This window comes from Argiope bruennichi, chromosome 5 (genome assembly GCF_947563725.1).
Source record: "Argiope bruennichi chromosome 5, qqArgBrue1.1, whole genome shotgun sequence".
In the NCBI taxonomy this organism is placed as follows: Eukaryota; Metazoa; Arthropoda; class Arachnida; order Araneae; family Araneidae; genus Argiope; species Argiope bruennichi.
In genome coordinates, this window is record NC_079155.1 from 75,941,143 (window position 1) to 75,963,248 (window position 22,106).

Genomic DNA, 22,106 nt, shown 5'->3' on the forward strand with positions numbered 1-22,106 from the left:
CTCTTTATATACTCCATGAACGACAAAGAAAAAAAAAGAATCTTCATTGTTACATGAATAATAATAATTTATAATAACTCTTTTAGATCGAAATGAGCAGGATGAAACAATAAAAAAACTTCTTTGATAATAAAACAACAAGGTTGGCAGAAAAAGAAAGCCTTGTACCTTCAGCCACAAAATTTTATTTCTGCAGAAACAGTGGATATTTTCTTATTGAAGAGCCTCCCATTTCCTTTCTTCTTTTGGAAGTGACGCACCTGAAAGAAACATTTTGCCCGGAAGTTCTAAGAAAAGAGCAAATTCCTGATTGTCACTCTCTTATCGGCGGTGAAACGGTATCTTTGTAAACAATACTCGCACACTTTGATTTCCTGTCTATATAAAATCAATAAAATCGAGAAAAAAACGTTCATCTCTCTGCTGTAATACTAAGAGGTAAGTTATTGAACTTATTTACTAGATTTTTAGGCGCTATATTTTTTTATCAATGTGTTTTTACCAAAGCACGTACCGTTTTTATGTGTCACGGATTTTTTGAAGCATAACAGCAATTACTATCCAAGGATTGATAATTCTAAATGTTTATAAGTTTATATGATAAACCATTTAATTTTAATAGAAAAAAATAAATGATCTTTATTTTGCACGGAAAGCGGATTAATTTGAAACATACAGGAATACAATAAGAATTCGATTTATCTGATGAATCAAATTAAGATAATTAGATCTGAAAATTAGTAGATCATGAGAAAAGGACAATTTTTAAACTAAAAATGGCAGCAGAGATTCAACAGTTTACATGAATCCATATACATAGTAAAGCTCAATGTGTGTGTGTTTCCCTCTATAGGCCAGACTGTTCGACCTACAATTACAAAATCTGGCATGTGTATAGTCTGGAAGCCAGGAATGTGCAGCTTAGTACGATTGTTTCGAATTTTTAATTATAATTTTAATTAATTAAAAATTAAACGAAACTTTGGCGTTTTTCTACCGTAACTTCCGAAAATATTGCAGCACAAAACTGATTTTTATATCAAGTTAAAGCTCAAAAAATTATCCTTTTATTAATACCAATGCTTTAACTCATAAATTAAGTTTCGATTTTTACCGAATTTTTAAAGAAATATTTTAACCATATTTTTCAACAATGTATTTCACACAAAATAAAAATAAAATTTAATCTGCACGAGTACGTCAATGGGAAAAAATTAGCTATTATCAACGTGTTGCCATCACATTAATAGAAGTTGATATTAAAAAATAAATCAACTATAATTGTAAATTAAATATATAAAAGTGTAATTTTCAGCATGTGTCTGTATGAAGTGAAAAAATTTGAAATATGATATTTTCGAAAACGTAAATGGGGGGAAAGTTTTCTTTGATCTTTTACAATATCTATATAATGAATTCAATAAAACAGTTCAATTTAAGGCAAACATGGTTTAATATATTTAGGATAATCACTCTAATCATCGCCCATCAGCTAATTTGGACCATACATCTGCTAACAAAATGGTTTGAATGGACTAAATAATTATATTTTATGTAACTTTAATCTATAGATTTAAAATTCGATAAATTACGAATTTTAAATTTTTACATAGGTCCTCTGTCTGTGAATCATACTTAATAAAAATATTCTTGAGACTCCAAAATTTTAAATAAAATTTATTGAACTCCAATCAACTAAATCAATTACTAAAACTGACTAATTTATTAAATTTGAATATTCATAACTAATATAATTTATGAAAAACTGGCTATTTTTGAACACTTCATCGACCATCTCAGAGAATATAGCCAATCTTCTGCCAAGGTTTCTGGACAGTGATTGGTATATGATTTCTAAATTGTTAATTGTTCTAAAATTGATCTATAAAATCTTCATAAATAGGACAAATTTAATCGCATTAGATAGAAACGTTTATTTATTTATTTAAAAGTTGAAGTGTCAAGAATATTTCTTAGAATATGATAAATTAGGAAAAATGACTGTGTAAAATTTAAACTACATAATTTTTTCATAAGTACATTTATTAAATGAAATAAGAGAAAATATTTTTATTTACATCATTTAAATATTTTAAAAGTAAAAATAAAAACTGAATTTTAGAATGAATCCGAGAAATTTTTGTTGAATAATTCTTTAAGACATTATATAAATTACGAAAATAGTTCTGCAGTCCACATACAATTTCAATGCCGAAAGAGAAGGCTTTTAATTCTCATATTTTAAAAAAAGACATGGTTGGTTTCAGAAAAAAGGATTTTACATTAATTGCGTCTAACATTTCCACTCTAATTTAAAGTTGAAATTTTATGGGCGCTGACAGAAAATTATATAGAGAGATAAATGGTTCAATGAACAGAACTGTTTCAAGACTCTATAAAAACGTGACTGAATTATATAATTATGAAAACCTGAAGCTTAAAAATATTTTGCAGAAAAAGGCTATTAAGATACCAAGTCACATAAAATATTTAATTGAAAATTTTAGCAATCATTATTACTGGCGAACTGACTGGTCACCAAAAGCGGCTAAAAATCAATAAAAGTACATTTAGTAATTTAATAAATAAATTGAATATAAAAAGTTTGCTTATTTTAAAATTTTTCTGCTAAATAATTCAGTTGTTTTAATAAAAAAGAAAAACAACACATAACTTTGAATACAATTATTGTACGATAAAATATCAGATTAAAAGATAAGATATACATGAAACATTTTAAAAGTTTTTTTAAGATAAAAAAAAATTGATTGAATTTAATGCACATCAATAAAATCCTAGACTCAATTAAAAATAATGAAAATTATAATCTTATGAGGACTCATGGCAGATATATGATACAAATATATTCAATTTATAAAAACAATACATAAACGCAAGCATATATATTTTACTAATTTATTTGTAACTTCGAATTAATAGAAATCGATTTAAATTAGAAACATTCGGATCAGCATAAGTTCCACTAAATCTTTTTTAGATTTCATCTTCTATTTTTATGATTATTTTGTTATCACGAAAAAAATATTCGATTCTCTTGTTTTGCATAAAAATTATCAGAATTTTTTCAGTTAGTGAAAACTAATGAATGTAGCATGATAGTTAATGTTGTTATTTAAATTATAAGAATTATTCTGTTTAAACAACATTAATGACAATTGACGATGAATTACGTTTCATCAATGTCATCGTTCCACCGATTAAATTTTTCATTACTAAAAAAATTAATATAAGCTTATCGTTGCTAAAGAAATTATTTTGTCTTAATTTCACAGTAATTTAATTAAAAAAATTTAATAGAAATCTCTAAGATAGAATAATACATTTGTCTTTTGTAAAAACCAAGCATGTTAAATATATTTCTTGTGAATTGAATTTCTAAATCTTTTATATAATAATGATTTTTCTGCAGCAGAATGCTCAAAGAAACAACCATCGATAAAAAGCTATAATTTCCTGATTATATTTATTGTTAACTTCAGTTATTAAACAGAAAATTTAACTTTGATTTTTGCTATTATTATCAACTAGTCCGAGCCATACCCATTGAAAAAAAATGCAATGTAGCTTCGCCGCTAAGTATATGTTGGAAATAAAGAAAGAAAGTTCACAGATTTTTAAGAGTTTAATAAGGGAATTCCCCTTTTTCAGGAGTGGCACTGAAACCGAAATAAAGAAATGCATGGCGACAGTGTAAGACAGTTCAAGTTATCGCTTTATATTCCTACAATAAATGGGAAACCAGTGCAATTCAGTTCAATTTGACTGAGTGGAAAAATTAATTTTATGAGCGGCGTTTAAAATAAAAATGAAATTGTAACTATATATATATATATATATATATATGCTTAGATAACGTTTATTTAAAATAATTTTTTATTTACAAAAAAAAGGACACTTTTATTGAATTTGTTATTTAGGAATTCGGACTAAGCCAAGTACCTTTCGGAAAATATTTATAGACAAAATTATTTAAATATTCACAAATAAATTTTTAATTGTTTTTTCTCGCAGAATATACGTTATATATTTTTTAAACTTAAATACTATTTTCTCAATTTCTTTGTTGTACTTAGAAAATTTTTTAATGAATTCTATCATCACTATCATTGTTAACAATTTTGTCATTTTCTTGTTCTCAATTTTGTCATTTTCTAATCAATATAGTGGCGCAAAATTGAGCAATATTAAAGAAAAGTGACAAATGTTCATATCTTTTACGCAGTTATTCGATTACTCTTATCTCAAATTCTACAAAAAAAATCCTGAAAGATAGATAAATTAAAAGATAACCGCTTACGAAACTGAAAGCAGTATTACGACAACGTTTAATAATATTTTCCAGTATAAAGCTGTAAGTAAAATTTTGCCTATATTACAATATTTGAATCTAATTATGAAATAATATCTGTGAATGTTCTCTATTTAGTACAAGTAATTCAGCCTTTAAACATTCTTGAAAATGTAACAATAACTTCAATTTCATAACATTACAATCACCCGATTTATGGTTTGGTTTGGTTTGGTTTTATGGCGCAAAGGCCATTTTTGGCCATGCTGTGCCAAACACAATATTTATTCCAACATTTATTTTATTACAAAAAAAAAATAATGCACAAAAACGATGTCAAAATTTAAAACTTAGATTTGCTTTTCGATTCCAATATCTTGCAAGAATAAAAAAATATTTTGGTTGGGTTTCTCACCCAACAAGTCATTTAAAGTTACATTGTTGCTACCAAAATGGATTCGTCTAAATTGGTCCGATTTATGAAATTGAGTGTATCATTTTATAACGAGCAAAATTATATCTTACGTTATGTTGTCATATAATTTTAAAATCTATAAAAGAAAAAGCACGATGGATTCCAAAACCGAGAATATAAACTAACGTCATTGCATCTTTTTATTGTTGTTATTGTGGTTAAAAATGTGAAAAATACAGAGGATCCCGCTCATTTTCAATTTTCGTTAAAACGGTTTGTATTCCTCAATGAATGTTTGAATGCAAAATAAACCAACTCCTTCAAGTAATTTTACTTAGTAATTTCAATAATTTCGGTCAAATATCAGTTAATCGATATACAGTAATTTTACAAATACTATATATATATATCGATTGACTCAGAGCAATTGCCAATTCAACTTGAATTGCCGAGTAAATTCTATTTACAATGACGTAGACATGTGGTCCACAATGTACTGAGCTGCAAAATAATTTAAACTGAGAAAGGGTTAAAGCAGAAAAATTTGAAAAGAAATATGGTAATTGAATCATGCATATTAATTTTAAGAGTTAGTTTATAAGAATATTTGAAACGTAGTAGCTATCGCTAAATATTTTCTTCTTGAAATAATACTTTGCTTTTTCAAAATAAAATCGTACTTTCATGTCATTTAATAAGGCTTTTCTTTCTAGATTTTCCTTATGATGCGCTTTTAAAGAGAGTTGTATTGCAGCCTGGATTTATATAACGTAATTTTTTAACTCATTAACACCCAACTTAATCTAAAGCATATATTTCAGAAAATTTCGTTTAAATGATGTTAAAAATATGAAGATTAAAATAACTGTAAAGTAAAAATTCTTAAAGGAAAAAAATATTGAGATTTTATTTTAGAAAAAATAATTGAAAATAACCATTATATTAAAATATATACGTCCTGAAAGATTTTGAAAATATATTAAAATATCAAAAATTAAAGATCAATTTCATATTTCTAGAATATATTCCCTCCAAAAAAAATCAATAAAATTTTTTTAAAAGTTAAAATATCTCGACACTTTGACTTCAGAATTTGGTTAATAAGATGAAACTGCCAAATGAGAATTGTTTAAGATTTCTTAAATATATATTAATTTGTTAGAAAAAAAAGATATGTGTTTGATTAAACCACAAAAATGAAATGCAATAATCTTATAAATAACAAGAATCTTTCCTATAAATAGGACACTGGACGTTAATGTATTAATGCCAAAAGAGCCGCAACCGCCGATACATATATATTGGTGGTTGTAAAAGAAAAAGATATCGCAAGGGACTAAAGCCCAGTTCCGACGACCTGTGCTCCTCTGGTACGTCTGTAAGATTGGCACGTTTTTCCCTCTTTCCCCTTTCTTGTGTTTTTCCGGAGTTCTTTGGTGCCTGTTCATTTTACCGACGATTGGCGTGAAGCTCCCGACCGACGTCCACAGGCGGGGTTAGTTATAAGCCGCTTTCCAATGATCTGGGGCCTTTACGGACATGGTCGTAAATCTTCCAACTAACCCATTGTTGGACCAACTCCGCTTGTGGTAAAGATCCAAAGTTTACCGTAAATTGTCGGTAAACTAAACATACATCAAAGAAACCCGAAAAATCACAAGAGAGAGGAAAGAAAGGAAAGTGTGCTCGTCTGGAGACGAGCACAGATCGTTGGAACGGGGCTATACAATGAGTCAATTGGCAAATTTACGACCATATTTGTGAAGGCATCAGGTCGTCGGAACGGGGCTATACAAAGGAGTCAATTGGCAAATTTACGACCATATTTGTGAAGGCATCAGGTCGTCAGAACGGGGCTATACAATGAGTCAATTGGCAAATTTACGACCATATTTGTGAAGGCATCAGGTCGTCGGAACGGGGCTATACAAAGGAGTCAATTGGCAAATTTACGACCATATTTGTAAAGGCATCAGGTCGCCGGAACGGGGCTTCGGTATGGAATAACACTGTCTTTTGAAGTAGGATAAGAGCTATTGACTCGTCGCCATTTTCTATAAACATTATACTGCAACGGAATATTATTCCTGCCTTTTCACTTGAACGATTTTTTTAGAGGTGCACCCACACAATTGCTGAGACTTGTAAACCGAACGTGACATCATTTCGCACAACATTTTTCAGTATTCCTATTCATACTGACATAATATAGCATAACGACATCTCGTGGATATTTATACTCACTGATTGACAACCCTGCCTTAAGAAAATCAACACGCATTCTTTGAACGGCTGCTGAGCTGAAAAATAGTGAATGGAATATTTTTGGCTCTTTGTTTGGCAGTATATGATAAGATGGTTACAGGAAATGGTCTATAAATCACTGATTTCCTTCAAGTGGCGTTGTTCAATACTACAAGGACAGCTTATAATTATGTTCGAATAACAACTGTAAAGCTTTCAGATATAATTATATTTTACTTACAAAAAAATAGAATAAATAGTTATTTATTATTATTATAGTTAATAGCATAAATAGTTAATTTCACCTTGCTTTACAGGTCTGAATTAAAAACATGCAGAAGACATTGATAGCATTTCTTTTTGTGACAGCATGCTTGTGCTGTATTCAGTATGTATTTTTTTATTTACTTTCATGCGTTATACAAGTTTTTATTTCCTAGAAATATATTTAGTACGCATTTATAATTATGCCTAAAGATTTTGTAACTTTAGTGCCTAAGCTCTGTATATTTGACCCAAAATAAATCTTTGGAAAAGATATTTCAAATAAATCTGGGATTTTAGTTGCGCTTTTATATTATTTGAGAGTCCCTATTCAATCATTTAAGAGTTTATATTAGAAAACCTGTTAAAAGGCAAGGGATTAAATAAAGGACAAGCAGCATATTTTAAATTGTGTTATACCACTTTAACATTTTATTCTTAATTAAATTAAGAATAAAATGTTAAAGTGGCATAAAACATATATTCTTAACACATATTTAAAGTGGCATAACACATATTTTATTCTTAACTAAAACGCAAAGTGAAAATGATACACAAGCATTTAATGGTATTCAAGCATTTATTCAAAAATGCAACGTACTAAATGAAAGACTTTTTGACAGAATAAGTTTATTATTAGAATTATATATCTCTGATTCATTATTATTTATTATTCAATTATAATTCTGGAAAAAAGTCATTTAAGGGTACGCTGTTTATTCGTCTAACAGCATACATCAAGATAAATTAACGAAATTTGACATATTATATTGACAAGAAAATATCAATGAATCAAATTTTAAAGTCAATTAACTTTCTTCGAAATCATACAATAAGGTAGATTAATAAAATTTGACATTATATTGTTACGAACCTGTGATGCTGCTTCCCAGCATAGTTGGTTCCATAGGAGGTCTCAGAGCTTGGCGACAAACTTGACGACTATTTGGCGACTTGGCGACGAATTTGGCGACTTTGGCGCCAAAATAGATTATACCCGAAACATCGAGAATTTTCCCGATTCGTCCAGTAGAAACCGAGTTACGCCTCGAACGTTCCCGATTGGTTGAGATGCTTCCAGCCCCGCCTCCTGAGACCTATAAAAGGAGCTGCAGCTGCCGGGGAGTAGGAGTGAACCAGATCGGAGAGAGTAGTCGTGAATTGAGTAGTGGTGAACCAGATCAGTCGTCGTATTCGGGATCGACGATAAAGAACTGGCCTTCCAGAGATAAGCGGAGCAGCGACGGAGTGAAGCTAGTGCTCAACTAAGCTGTGCGCTACTGTCTACAGTAGAGACTTGTATGCTGCATGTCTCGGCTGAGGATAATCGTCTTCTGTGCTGTATATAGTTGTCGTCTTTATGCTGTCCTGTGTGTCTTCGTGTAAATAAACGTCGTTGTTTTATTTTCTACTGACGCCTGCTGATTGAGTGTTCTCCACACCATATAACTCCCACTATCCAAACAAACCCAGGAAAATTTCGTAACAATATTAAGAAGAAAGTATCAAAGCATGAAATTTTAAAATCAGGCGACCAATAGGATGAGATTCTTCTCTATATATCATTAAATTCAAATCTAATGCATATTAAATACAAATCAAAGCACAAACCATAGCATATATCGAAATGTTATAGAAAAAAAATTGTGAAAATATAAATGTTTGGGGATTACAATGGAGAAAGAGATGTCATCAACAAGATTACAAAACATGTCATCAAAAAGATGAAATTTTCACCAAATTTTCTGTTATAATAAAACTAGTGTCCATGTCAATCAATTAATACGCATAAGAGGCAATTAATTAATTCGTTAAATCCTCATCTCTGTTACTGAAGCTAGTATCTTTTCTTCTATAGGTGGAATGTGGAAGGGACCAGCATGCCTAGGTGCCCTGAAAAGTGCGATGATTTCAAATGTTCGCCTACCAACGATTGCCAATGTGGCACTTATAAAGGATGGTGTGGCTGCTGTTCATACTGCTACAAGGTATGTAAAATGATAATCGGTAAAACTTTAGAAAATCTTCATTTACGTGAGTAACATTTTCTTGTGGTTGATTAAAGAAATGATAGCAAGATTTCTAGTTACCTTATCATTATATATATAAAAAAAGATTAAGTTAAAAGACTAATCAAAGACTGGTAATCTATCTTGTTATTTCTATCATACTAAAAACACTGCAGATTTACACACACACACACAAATTCAATACAAGAGAGATTTACTTCTTTAAAGAAAACTTTTCCTTTTGACAAAATAAAGTTACCCCCAAAAAAAACCTGATAAAAAAGCAATATTCCCAATATTTAATTTCAAAATCAGAGAAATAAATCTGAGCTTTCATCCACATTGTCTATTCAAAATTAGAATACGAGTATTATATCTAATTATATTCAGTGAGGGAAAAACGTGTCCTGAAATTGTAAAGAACATTCTTTAATAATAAAAAAAAATCTGGGAGGACCTCAGAAATGAGGATGAGAAGCTTCCAATTTGGTGGTTGGTTCTCGCTATCTGGTGGGTACAGAAATGATGGAGGTCGGCTACCATCTATTGATGGCGGGACGTGTTTCCCACGGGAAGGGTTGCACCGTGTGAATACCGTGACCATGTGATGGCCTTTAAGACTCAACCTTAGTTTCCGCCAGAGTTGTTATCGCGGCGGTCCAGTCAATCAGATTTAATCCGAAGGACTTAATTAGGCGGGGGTGGCGTAACCAGCGTGGTTATAAAATGTATCAAAGCATAAAACAAAAATTGAAAATGAAACCTATCTTATCTTTAGCCAAAAAACTTCCTGCTGATAAATTGGTCATTTACTAAATACCAGCAAATTTAATCAAGATTCTTCTTAAATAATTTAACTGATGATTTGTAAAAATAAACTTCCTTTTTTAAAAATATTTAAATTCTCCTTTTCTTTCTTTTTTGTAAAAAATTCATCATTCTTAAATCATAAATTATCAAATAAAGTAAATGAAACAGAAAATTTCTGGTACAAAAATCCAAAAGTTGAGATGAAACGTTCAAATATATACTGTTCAAAGAAAATTAAAGGAACATTTTGTTTCTTGGAGCGTTATTTCCGTCTAGCGGATAAAATCGTATTACAAGCTTCTGAATTCGTTTGTAGAGTTCATAAACATAAAAAGAAAAAATTTTCTTTATTTGAAACAACATAAATGTAGCCAAAAATACGTAATTTTCAAAAGAAATTATGCATATGAAAATCTTTGTTAGATTAGAAATCACTTTTCAGAAGTTATGAAAATTATAGTTAGATTGGAAAATCCAACATATGTTTTCCCGGGGGGCAATTGAAGTTTAGAAAGAATGTCTTTTCTAAAAGATTTACAAGAATAACTTTTCAATGCCATGTTTTTTTTGTCATCTACCACCTTCCGAACAAATAATCATGAGGCTAAGTGGAAACATTTTTTTATGTAAATAAATTGTATCTACTTTCAAACTAATACTGAAATACAAGAGCCAAAAATCATTTTTGCCCATAACAGTTTGTCGAAATAGAATAAGAAATGCCACTTATCTGGCAAAGAACTTTTTCCAGGCTACACTACCAGACGTATCGATACAAACTATACAAAACAGCCTTTAGATTTATGGTTTTTATTGTAGTAGATCTTTTGTTCAGATATCTCAACATGAAACATAGTAAGGCGCTGTGAAACTAGGGGATAGAAGAAGGTGGACACTGTAATTGAAATAGCACACAATGGCATCGTCACAGATCAAGATTCCACCTCAAGAGACGAGATTCTGTTTGTAGGCAGATAAACATCATTTCTTTGTAATTTGAAGCCATTATGAGAGATTAGTGTTCTGTGCGAAAGATTCAAAATCGAGAAAGTGGCACGCTGGTTTCGACAAGAATAAGAACATTTGAATGTACACACCTGTACGTCATCTAACAAAGTAGAGCGAGGAGTTGAGGTTAAAGGGATAAGATTTTTTAATCTTTCAATTGACCGACTTCTGGAACCATCGGTCGCATTTAGGAATAAGACAGATTTTCACAGAATTTACAGGATCACGTTGTGAATTCCTCGTCAAGCCGATGTTCAGCCATTTTAAAAAATCAAGGAAGCCATATGACTTATTAATACCGTAAAAAAGTTTTATAAATTAAATGTTTATAGCCAAATATTATAATTTTAAAAATTTTCACAAATGCTTCAGATGAACTTTTATCTAATAAATTGAATAAAATTATTTTGTTAATCAAATTTCATCATTAATGCCTTTGTAAGATTCCATATAAACATTCATTCGAACTTTTCTTTGAAAAAATAAAACAATAAATATTTTTAGTTAATGTATAATCATAAAATTATATACTTAAAGCAGCTTTTTTATACCTTTTCATTTACGGTATTTCTCCAAGCTAATTTTTTTTACAAGAGGTTGACATAAAGAATTTAATTCAAGACACCAAACAGAAGTTCTGATTTCATCACAACTTTACTATTAGTAAAAATTTCAATAGAAATCAATTTACAACTTCGAATAATTTCTAGCTCACAGTGAGTGTAGATTGGTTCGGGAAAATCATTTAATGATTGCCAAGGCGATTTATAATGTTAAACCAAGCAAAAATAATATAACTGTATGGGAATTTGAAGAAAAAAAAATGCAACGTTCTGTCACTAGCAACATCGCTTTGACAGAAAAGTGACATGTAGAGGGAGATTGATTTTTCCAGTCTGGGTACTTTTTTTCCCTAACATTCCTAAAAATGTATTTTTAGTAATGTTATGTTCAAAGACCAGAAATGGCATTTGTGAATACTGAGAAAACCGAATACTTAGAGCTACAAGACAGCATGACTTGCAATGCAGGAGATGATCGTTTATTTCATATCTACTGCCACTACCTTCCTTCGGATATGCTTGTATGCAGTGTTCTCAGATTTACACTTCAAAAGCTATTTGTCGTCATTTGCTGTTCAGTTATTTTTAATAAGTCTTTGGCATAAAGATCCTTATAAAATCAGACAATACGTTTGGAATTACATGTTCCACAGTAAAATTGTCTCATCTGTAGAAGCTTGACTTTTCTTCAAATAATGGAACATTATTCTAAAAATAACTATTGTTGAACAGCTTGTGCGTGATGATTTCAAAGCTTTTGATTTTTTGGATTTCAATGAATTTTAATTTGTTAAAGCTTTTGATTCATCTCAAAATGATTTTTTTCTTCTCTTTTTAGTGTCCTGGAGAAGCTTGTCTCCCTCTAGCCTTAGACCGCTGCGCTCCAGGCACAAGATGCATCAAAGGCCCGGATGTGCCTGGAATGCTGCGCATCAATTTGCCCGGAATCTGCCAGATGCCTTAAGAAATATCCTTCAAAGAAAAAGAATTCCAAATTTATTTTTTAAAAAATAGTGACTATGGAAATGAAGATAAACTTTGGTCAAGTGTTTCAAATAGCAAATTTTGATTTTCTGATTTCATCTAAAAGCTTAACCTAATTCCGAAAAGCAAATCTTAAAATCCATATTCCATTCTCCCATGATCATTTTGTTAAATATATTGTACTGTCTTAATTTCACTGTAATTAAAACAATAATTGCTATAATGTAGAATATTTAATAAAACCTTATTGCTATAGTGTAAACAATGTGTATATATATCTTTAAATATCTATATAATCATCTCTAATAAATGAATATGCATGTATGCTTTAAAATTCACTAATAAAATGTCATTTCTGCTAATCATTCAATTGAAAACAAAGGGTGGCAAGTTAATGAATGCTTCGAACTGCAAAATTACTACTCAGACTAAATTGGACAACGAAAATATATTTGAATAACGAACTCCTCTCAAACAAATACAAGGAAGACATTGAACATAAACCTTTAAGAACTACTTCTTACTGCTATTTATTGATGAAGACGCAGGAGAGGTAAAAGTAAGAAAGAAAAGTATTCGATGTGAATTACAATGTGTTTAACAGAGAACATCAATGAATCTATAAAGCTAATAAAATTACCATATTGATAATCTTATTGATAATCAGGGACTTTTAACCCTTTACACTCGGAAAAGTAATTCGATATATAATTATTCATCTAATACTAGGATTTATTTATTGCTCTGAAAAATAAATATATATAATATTTTTAAATTGAATTTCCCCGAAAAATTAATCTACATCTTTTTACCATTCTACCTTATCTACCAAATAGGAGTTTTTAACAATAAAAATTGGAAAATAAATAAATAAAATGTCAAAATGATGCACCGTCTAAAATGGTGAGTGAGAGGCACTCTCCGAGAGAATAGGGTTAATTTAAAAATTATAATGTCTTCTAATAACATCAAATTTTGTAACTTTACCTAACGAAACTAATTCCGTAGAACGAGTTAAATTATTTATATTAATAAAATTACAATTCCACCTTTATTTGAAATAAAACCCAGCAATCTTATAAATGAATTCTCAGAAATCCAATCTTCAGCATTTAAGTATTATTCGGCGTACTTGGACATTTGGTGATACTTCAATTAAAATAGCTTGGAGTTATAAAGAACCAATGAAAATAGATGTTTGGTTTAGTTCAGATTAAATTTAGTAACATCTAATTTCGAAACAATAAAAAGGTGCATTTTAGAACTGACTTCGCAATTTTAAATCGCACTCAAATGATGCAGGTATTAAAGGGTCGGCATTCTCTTCTTCAATTTCCATGCTGTTTTAGTGAGAGGACATTTGAACGTAAATATTATATGCAGTATGAACCATATTAACTTACACAAGAGGTCTTGTGTTAAATTGATCTTCGTATCTGGAAATTTGACACAACCCTAATTTGATCAACTCTCTTTCCAAATGAAAACAGACACTGTAATGCAAAAAGGAATCGAAGCTCAAAATTGCGAATTTTTATTAAAGCATCAAATGCTTCCTAGAAAGTGATTCTGTCAATACTATGCCAAAGTTTTCTAGTGTTCAGGATTTTTTTCTGAATTTCGAATTGTTATATAAGGTTTCCTAAAATTTTTATGTACAAAACATGGGAATATTATAGGTTCTAAAAAAAATGATTATAATTTTTTAAGCTGATGTCCAAGAGACAGAAGACACGTTCGAATTTTTAAACTTCGCTTTCATTCCATCCCGGAAGGAATAATTTATATACAAACAAAAGGGACGAGCACATCAACACAGAACAACACAAGAGCGAAAAGAGAAAAAGCTAATGAAATATTTATCCCCTGATTATATACTGTGAGATTTTGATAGGGATTTCTTTACACATGTCGATTTAGGAAAGGGAATTATAGGGATCTTTTAAAAGAATGTGTTAGCTCAACAAATTTTTATCCCTTCACTCGGATTGGGGGAACTTGTCGATGTCCGCGATTTTACAGAGCTTCTGTTACATTAATTAAATAAAAAAAGGTGGAATTGTATCAATAAATAAGAGCACATTTTAGAAAGAAGTTAACATGGACTAAATTAAGCTAAAAATTACAAAAATTAATTGTTTAAATTAGATTTTAATATATAAGAAATTATGCAGTTATTTTCAACTTATTTGGTGGGAAGCTTATATTTAGAACGATTTAATGAAATTCTCATGAAGATTAAGGAAATTCGATTAGAATACTATCGCCTAGTAACGAATATCGCCTTTGAACAAATTTTATTAAATTCTCCGATATTTATAGGAATGATTGAATAAATTCGGATTTCATTGCTAGACAAAAATATTTGGTGGACACATATTAAAAGAAACATCGAATTGATATGCAAAAGAGTTTGAGTTTGATGTTTATGGCACAAGAGCCAGATTTGGCTATGCTGCGCCAAACATATGGTAAAATGAGATAAAAAAAGATTTTAAAAAATTTTATTCTAGGTGTTAAAATTTTTGTCAATAGTAATATTGAGTATTATAAAAATATAAATCTTCAAAAGTTTACTAATGAATTATAAAATTAGATAAGATGTAAAATCCCAATTTCTTTTAAAAATTTAAAAATGTTCGCTTGAGGATTTTCTCCCAATAAGTCACGGATGTTCAAATTTGATGTTCCGAAATGATGCAGCCGGTGTCTATTAAAAACTCGGCATTCGGTTAAAATATGAAAGATGGCAAAATCGACTTGACATGATTTGCAAGTTGGACATCGTTCACCAAACAAAAGGTGTTTATGGGTGAAACGGGTGTGCTCAATGCGAAGTCTTGTCAACTTGACATCAAGTTCTCTCACTGGGACAATTGGCCATAATGTAATGTGTGATTTAATAAAATGTAACTTATTAGATATTTGGAGGTCCCACGATTCTTGCCATAATGAATGAATATGATAAGATAGATACTTCTTCGCATCAAGATAGGGAAGTAGATATAATGATGCTTCCTTAGCTGCAACATCTGCTTTCTCATTTCCATGTATGCCAACGTGGCTAGATAGCCAGCAAAATATTATGTCTATGCTTTTAGACTGTAGAGTTCGTAGAAGACATACACTATCAATGACTATTGGATGCGTCATATTATGATGATTACCAATAGCTTCAAGAGCGCTCATACTATCAGAATAAATACAAAATTTTTGTTCCTCAAGAGTGAAAATTTTATCTAGGGCAAATATGATTGCCATTAATTCGGCCGTTAAAACAGAGTGAGTATTGTCTAATCGTATACTTAAAATATATTCAGAAAAGACGATACTACATACCACATGATGAGCAGTTTTCGATCCATCCGTAAAGACAGCAGTGTAATCTGAAAACTTATATCGGTGATAATTAAAAATCTGTTGGAAAATGGAGGGTAAAACTGTAGATTTATCAAAAGTAGAAAATGGATTATGAAATGAAATTTGTGGAATATCCCAAGGTGGTAGGGATATAAAATTTATCGCATGGATTTGGACATTACAAAGATCTGAGTTGGCAAGTAATTGTTTCATCCTCTCGCAAAAAGGAGGGATATTAGAGGGACGAGCATTGTATAATCGGCCAATGCCAACAGGAATATTCATGTCCCGCATAGGGTGAGTAGTATGACATTGCAGTCTTAAAAAATATTGGACGCACAACTTTTTGCGACGTAGATTTAGTGGCAATTGGTGACAAACGACATATAAGCTGTGCACAGGAGAAGTTCGAAACGCTCCGGAACAGATCCTGAGAGCTGTATGATGCACAGTATCTAATTGCTTTAGAACACTAGTACGTGAGGAACCATACATTTCGCATCCATAATCAATACGTGAGAGTACTACAGACTGATAGATGCGAAGTAGAAATGTTCGGTCCGCACCCCATGATGTAGTTGAAAGAACCTTCAAAATATTAAGTGATTTCTCACACTTCTTCCGCAGATAACGGATATGAGGAAGGAAAGTGAGTTCACGATCAAATATCAGTCCTAAAAAGCGAACCTCATCAACAACTGCTATTCTAATTCCCCGAATATTAATTGTAGGGTCTTGGTGGAGGCTTCGTTTTCAACAGAAATGGGCACAACAGCTCTTTTCAGGGGAGAGTGTGTGCCCATTCTCATCGCACCAATCTATGAGCTTGTCAATAGCTTTCTGAAGTTGTCGTTCTATTAAGGCCATACTAGATCCCTGACAAGAGATCTGTAGGTCATCGACATACAATGTGTCAGAGACAGATGATGGTATGACTTTGAGGATTTGACTCAAATGAAGGATAAAAAGGGTGACACTCAATACACTTCCTTGAGGAACACCCTCCTGTTGCATAAAAGTATTAGATAACGTTTGGTTAAAACGAACACGAAAATTACGAAATTCTAAGAAATTTTGAATAAAAACAGGCAGGTTACCCCTAAACCCCATATCAAATAAAATTTTAAGAATACCATAGCGCCATGTACGGTCATAAGCCTTTTTAATGTCAAAAAATATCGAAACAAGATGGTTTCGGCGAACAAACGCATTGCGTATTTGAGATTCAAGGTGAATAAGATTATCAACTGTGGATCGACCTCGACGAAATCCACTCTGAAAGGGTGAAATACAACCATTTTTCTCTATTTCATACATGAGACGTGAATTGACCATACGCTCGAATGTTTTACATAAGCAACTAGTCAAAGCGATCGGTCTATAGTTCAGAGGATCTACAGGATCTTTCCCTGGTTTCAGGATAGGAATCACAATCGCCTCTCGCCACTGTTCTGGAAACACTTGCTCACTCCAGATTCTGTTAAAGAGGTAAAAAAGATGAAAGAGAGAGGATTCGTCCAGATGTCGGAGCATGCTGTATGTTATTCCATCAACACCTGGGCTAGTATCACATGTCCGAGAGAGAGCCTTCTTTAGTTCATATATCCGGAATGTGCAGTTGTATGAAAAGCAACTGCGAGTTTCGAATTTTAATTTTAATTGTTTTGCCAGTCTCCTTTTCTTGAGAAAAGCTGAATTACAGGAAGTAGAACTGGAGATATCAGCAAACGTTTGACCCATGATATCCACAATGTCCAATGGGGAAGTGTGAGAAGACGATCCAACGGTTAATACAGGAAAAGTAAACTCTCTGTATATGCCATTGGCCGCCCGGACTTTCCGCCACACTTCGGCGCTGGATGTAGTAGAGGTGATTGAGGAAACGTACCTTATCCATGAAGCTCTTTGGCTTCGACGTCGTATACGGCACGCTTTTGCTCTTGCCTTTTTAAATGCAATGAGGTTTTCAGTTGTAGGATATCTTCGAAAGATCCCCCATAATCTCTTTTGATTCCTATAAGCTTCACGACAAGCGTCGTTCCACCACGGTTTGTGATATTTTCGTGGAAAGGTTGAGCGCTTAGGAATTGTAGCATTCGCAGCACCAATGATACAGTCGATAACATTTTGAACCGCATTAGTAATACTAGTAGAAGTAACCACTTCATCAGTAATCACTGCTTTCCTAGTAAATGTACCCCAGTCTGCTCTCTGGAATATGCAAGTCTGTAGATATTGTGTCGCATTGTTCTCATCAGCATGGGATATGATCAAGGGAAAGTGATCGCTATTGTATAGATCACTTGCCACTGTCATGTTCAGCAAGGGGGAAAGTGCAGGAGTGCAAATAGCCAAATCAACAAAATGAAGTGTACCTGTGGGTTCATGGAAATGTGTCTTCTCGTTATTATTGAGCAGACAGAGACAGTTATCAGAAATAAATTGTTCTATCTGTCGCCCGCGAGAATTTGTTCTATCAGAACCCCACAAAGTACCATGGCCATTGAAGTCACCTAGCAGTATGAAAGGCACTGGAAGTTGATCAACTAGAATGTTAAAATCATTTTGAGAGATGACATCATTTGGTGGTAGATAAATACAACAGACTGTAACTAAGGTTTTGACGTGCACCTGTACCGCCACAGCCTGCAAGGAAGTGTGTAGGTTTAGGATAGTACTGGGATTGGTTGGTTGGTTGTTTGTTTTATTGGCACAAGAGCCAGTGTAGGCTATACTGCGCCAGACGTATGGTTAATAAAAGTTGATAGTACGGCGATAACTGTTGGAGGTCAAAATGCACACTCCACCAGAAGATAAGCCAGTAATGTTATCCTTTCGGACACAATTATATCCACGTATCTTCAAGTGCACATTTGACTTCAAGAACGTTTCTTGAAGAGCTATACAAACAGGGTGTGTGGAATTCACGAGAGCTTTGAGGTCTTCCAGCTTTGTCCTAATTCCACGACAATTCCAGGAAATAAAAGAGGCCATTAATGAGTGGGAGGGGGACTGTTATCAATGCCAGTGAGAGGAGTTGCCGACTGTTCGCAACCCATGTGGAAATCTTCATCATCCTCTAAAGGATGGATTTTTAACAGCTCAGAATTAGATGGATTCCCAAATAAAGAAGGCCAGTCCTTGGTGGCAAGACCAGCTTTGCCTATCTCAAGAGCAACTGACCTCTGAGATTTCAAATCTTTCAGGGAAGCACCTTTCTTTGAAAATTTCAAAGTCAAGGACTTTTGGGCTTTTGATATGCGTGACCTTTTCTTAAAATCAGATGGTTTTGCCTTTATTGGACTAGAAATTAAGTCAGAATCGGAATCGCTTGATAAAATGGTGCCAGGTTTTGTTTGTACCTCACAATTTCTGAGTGATTTTGTTACGGAGGCGTAGCTACGACCTTCTGTTAGAGTCTGCTCTAACACCAGTCGTCTGGCTTCCTGAAATGATACATCTTTTTTTACCTTCGTTGTTACAATCTCTTTTACGAGCTTCCATTTGGGGCAGGCTCGTGAGAAAAAGGTATGCTCTTCCTTGCAATTTGATGTGCATTTTTCTTTTGATGTGCAGTCAGTGCTCTCGTGACCAGTTTCAGCACAACGAGCACATGTCAGCTTGCCGCGACAATTAGCCTTTGAATGGCCAAAACGCTGGCATTTAAAGCATCTCAAGGGATTGGGAATAAATGCCTTCACAGGTAATTTGAGATATCCTGCTTTTATCGATTCTGGTACCTTAGTGGAATTAAACGTGAGAACTAGATGCTTAGTTTCAAGAAGCTTTCCGTCACGTCGAATAGTAATACGACGGACATGTGTCATTCCTTTCGAGCTTAGTTTCTGAGTTATTTCCTCCAATGAAACATTAAACAATTCACCGCAGGTTATAACACCTTTGGATGAATTAAGCGTTCGATGTGCACTCACATTTACTGGTATCGTTGCTAATGCTTTCAATTTCAGCAGTTGTTGAGCTTGCTTGCGGGAATTCACTTCCACAAGCAAGTCTCCAGAACGTAATTTTCGAATTGAAACAACTTCTCCGACAGTGCTTGATATAGCTTTTCCACTAAAAATGGTGAAACTGTATGAAAATTTTCTTCATCTTTGGTTCTTTTAATCACGAAAAATGATTCAAAGTGTTTTGCAAATGCATTTGATACAATTGGTTGCCCACTGAAGGGAGCACGTTTGGATTTGCCCATACGATATTAGAAGTGTTTCAGGCCCGACAGCACCGCCCACCACGGAGCCCAACAAGGGAAGGCAGCCACCGGCTCTGGCCCTTCCCACCCTCGGCGCTTACCTTGGTGCTAGCCGGAACCTATACGCTCGGAGTTACCCCCGGGGACAGTGACCACCATTAACGCCAAGCCCAAGGAGTAACCCCTTCGCTTGATCCCTAGCAGACTAGCCACTAAGGTGACTACCTACCAGCCGATTGATGCACAGGGGACCACAGTGTACCACCCGTCTTTCTAATGGGTCGCCACGCACGGCCAACACGTGGGGTTTTGGCTGTCCATGACAAGCAAGAAGCAAACATAGTGGCGACAGCTTCTCATGGAGAGCTCCCTCGCTTGCCGTAGAGGGAAGGAAAGACACAGCAAAAAGCAGAAGGCGTAGGGGAGTGGAAACATAAAGGGAGTATAGATCCCTGGGTACCTCGGGATCGGGACACCCGTACTCACCTATAGTAGGTGAGCCCCTGAGGGGAGTGAAATGTAAGAATGAGATGTTTTGTTGGAAGGTTCAGACCATTTCGTTTGATTGTAATTCGGCGGACTGCTATGACTTTTTGGCTTTTCAGACATTCTAATATATCTTCTTCCAGATCTTTTTGAAATTCGCTTTCGGAAATAATGCCTCTGGAATGATTGAGTGTACGATGTGGAGCGACTTTGACATCTATGTTCCCTATTTTTTCTAGTTTCAATATATTTTCCGATTGTTTTATATTCATGACTTCTATTAAAAGTTTTCCAATGTTCAGTTTTTTAATTGATTTTACCTCTCCGATAAGTTGGTTGGTTGGTTGGTTGTTAGTGTTTTATGGCGCAAGAACCATACTTGATTATACTGCGCCAAGCAAATGGTGAAATCAGACCAAACTATAAAACAACACATGATAAGATATAAACGCAAAAGTTATCTACATACAAATTCCAAAAATTAAAGTTCTAGTACGTACAACGTTAATGAAACAGTACCTCTCCGACAAGAGCAGAGATACTTTTATGAATTAAAATAGGAGAAATGTTCTTCAAGTCATGGTTTTCAGAAAAAAACTATAAAAAAATTTCAAAAAAGCATTACTATGTTGATTATTAGAAAGACCCATGCTATATTTAGACGTATTCGGGCACGACGGCACCGCCCACCACGGAGCCCAACAAGGGATGGCAGCCACCGGCTCTGGCTCACCCCAGCCTCGGCGCTTACCATGGTGCTGATCAAAACCTATACGCTGGGAGTCACCCCCGGGGACAGTGACCACCCTTAACGCCAAGCCCAAGGAGTGACCCCTTCGCTTGATCCCCTTGAGCAGCCCAGTTAAATGCCTGGGATACCGGCCGATTGATACACCGGAGACCGAAATGTACCACCCGTCTAATGGGTCGCCACGCCCGGCAAACACGTGGGTTTATTTGCTGTTCATGAGAAGCAGGAAGCAAACAGAGCGGCGACAGCTTCCCATGGAGAGCTCCCTCGCCTACCCTAAAGGGAAAGAAAAATGACAGCCGAAAGCAGAAGACGGAGGGGAGAGTAAACATAAAGGGAGTATAGATCCCTTTGAACCTCGGGATTGGGACACCCGTACTCACCTATAGTAGGTGAACCCCTGAGGGGTGAATCGAGCCTCAGACATTTTGAAATTTTGCCAAGTCTGCTCATCGGCATCGTGCAAAGTAAGTTCAATTAAAAAATAGTTCATTAGATTAATCAACTTAATTAAAATAATTATGCTGTAATGAAGGACTTTAAATGAATATTTGGGAGGGGAAAGGAAAAGGGGGAAAGCAGCAGGAGGTAAACAATTCAACTCTGAATGGGGTAGCAGCAGGAGGAGATAACATTTTGTTGTACAAAAAGAACTTATGCCTCCAAATTGGTGGGAATCGAAAAACCTTGCAC

At 33.5% G+C, this 22,106-nt stretch overlaps 2 protein-coding genes across 4 annotated transcripts; one reads left to right on the forward strand and one right to left on the reverse strand.

Annotated features, from left to right (window-relative positions):
• The first annotated feature begins 303 nt into the window (after positions 1-303).
• LOC129968861 (8.6 kDa transglutaminase substrate-like) lies at positions 304-12,862 on the forward strand. 3 transcript variants are annotated; one of them, XM_056083167.1, is made up of 4 exons: positions 304-438; positions 7,286-7,356; positions 9,091-9,220; positions 12,461-12,861. In XM_056083167.1, exons 2-4 carry the CDS (start codon positions 7,301-7,303, stop codon positions 12,584-12,586), a joined length of 312 nt encoding a protein of 103 aa, XP_055939142.1. In that variant the 5' UTR covers positions 304-438; positions 7,286-7,300; the 3' UTR covers positions 12,587-12,861. The 3 variants fall into 3 exon arrangements, with proteins under 3 accessions (XP_055939142.1, XP_055939143.1, XP_055939144.1); XM_056083168.1 differs by lacking the exon at positions 304-438 and adding an exon at positions 4,263-4,372 and having other exon boundaries at positions 12,461-12,862; XM_056083169.1 differs by lacking the exon at positions 304-438 and adding an exon at positions 5,470-5,494 and having other exon boundaries at positions 12,461-12,862.
• Positions 12,863-18,959: 6,097 nt separating this feature from the next.
• Positions 18,960-21,840, reverse strand: LOC129968299 (uncharacterized). The gene is made up of 2 exons (XM_056082155.1): positions 21,797-21,840; positions 18,960-20,040 (listed from the first exon to the last, which is right to left on the reverse strand). Exons 1-2 carry the CDS (start codon positions 21,838-21,840, stop codon positions 18,960-18,962), a joined length of 1,125 nt encoding a protein of 374 aa, XP_055938130.1.
• Positions 21,841-22,106: the final 266 nt, after the last annotated feature.

What these genes read in the sequence shown, in the direction of transcription:
- LOC129968861 (XM_056083167.1), top strand. Translation starts at nt 7,301, where the DNA reads ATGCAGAAGACATTGATAGCATTTCTTTTTGTGACAGCATGCTTGTGC. An exon ending in GCATGCTTGTGCTGTATTCA is followed by an intron (nt 7,357 to 9,090) that starts GTATGTATTTTT and finishes TTTCTTCTATAG; the next exon opens with GTGGAATGTGGAAGGGACCA. An exon ending in GCTGTTCATACTGCTACAAG is followed by an intron (nt 9,221 to 12,460) that starts GTATGTAAAATG and finishes TTCTCTTTTTAG; the next exon opens with TGTCCTGGAGAAGCTTGTCT.
- LOC129968299 (XM_056082155.1), bottom strand. Translation starts at nt 21,840, where the DNA reads ATGTCTGAGGCTCGATTCACCCCTCAGGGGTTCACCTACTATAG. An exon ending in CAGGGGTTCACCTACTATAG is followed by an intron (nt 20,041 to 21,796) that starts GTGAGTACGGGT and finishes CACCATTTTTAG; the next exon opens with TGGAAAAGCTATATCAAGCA.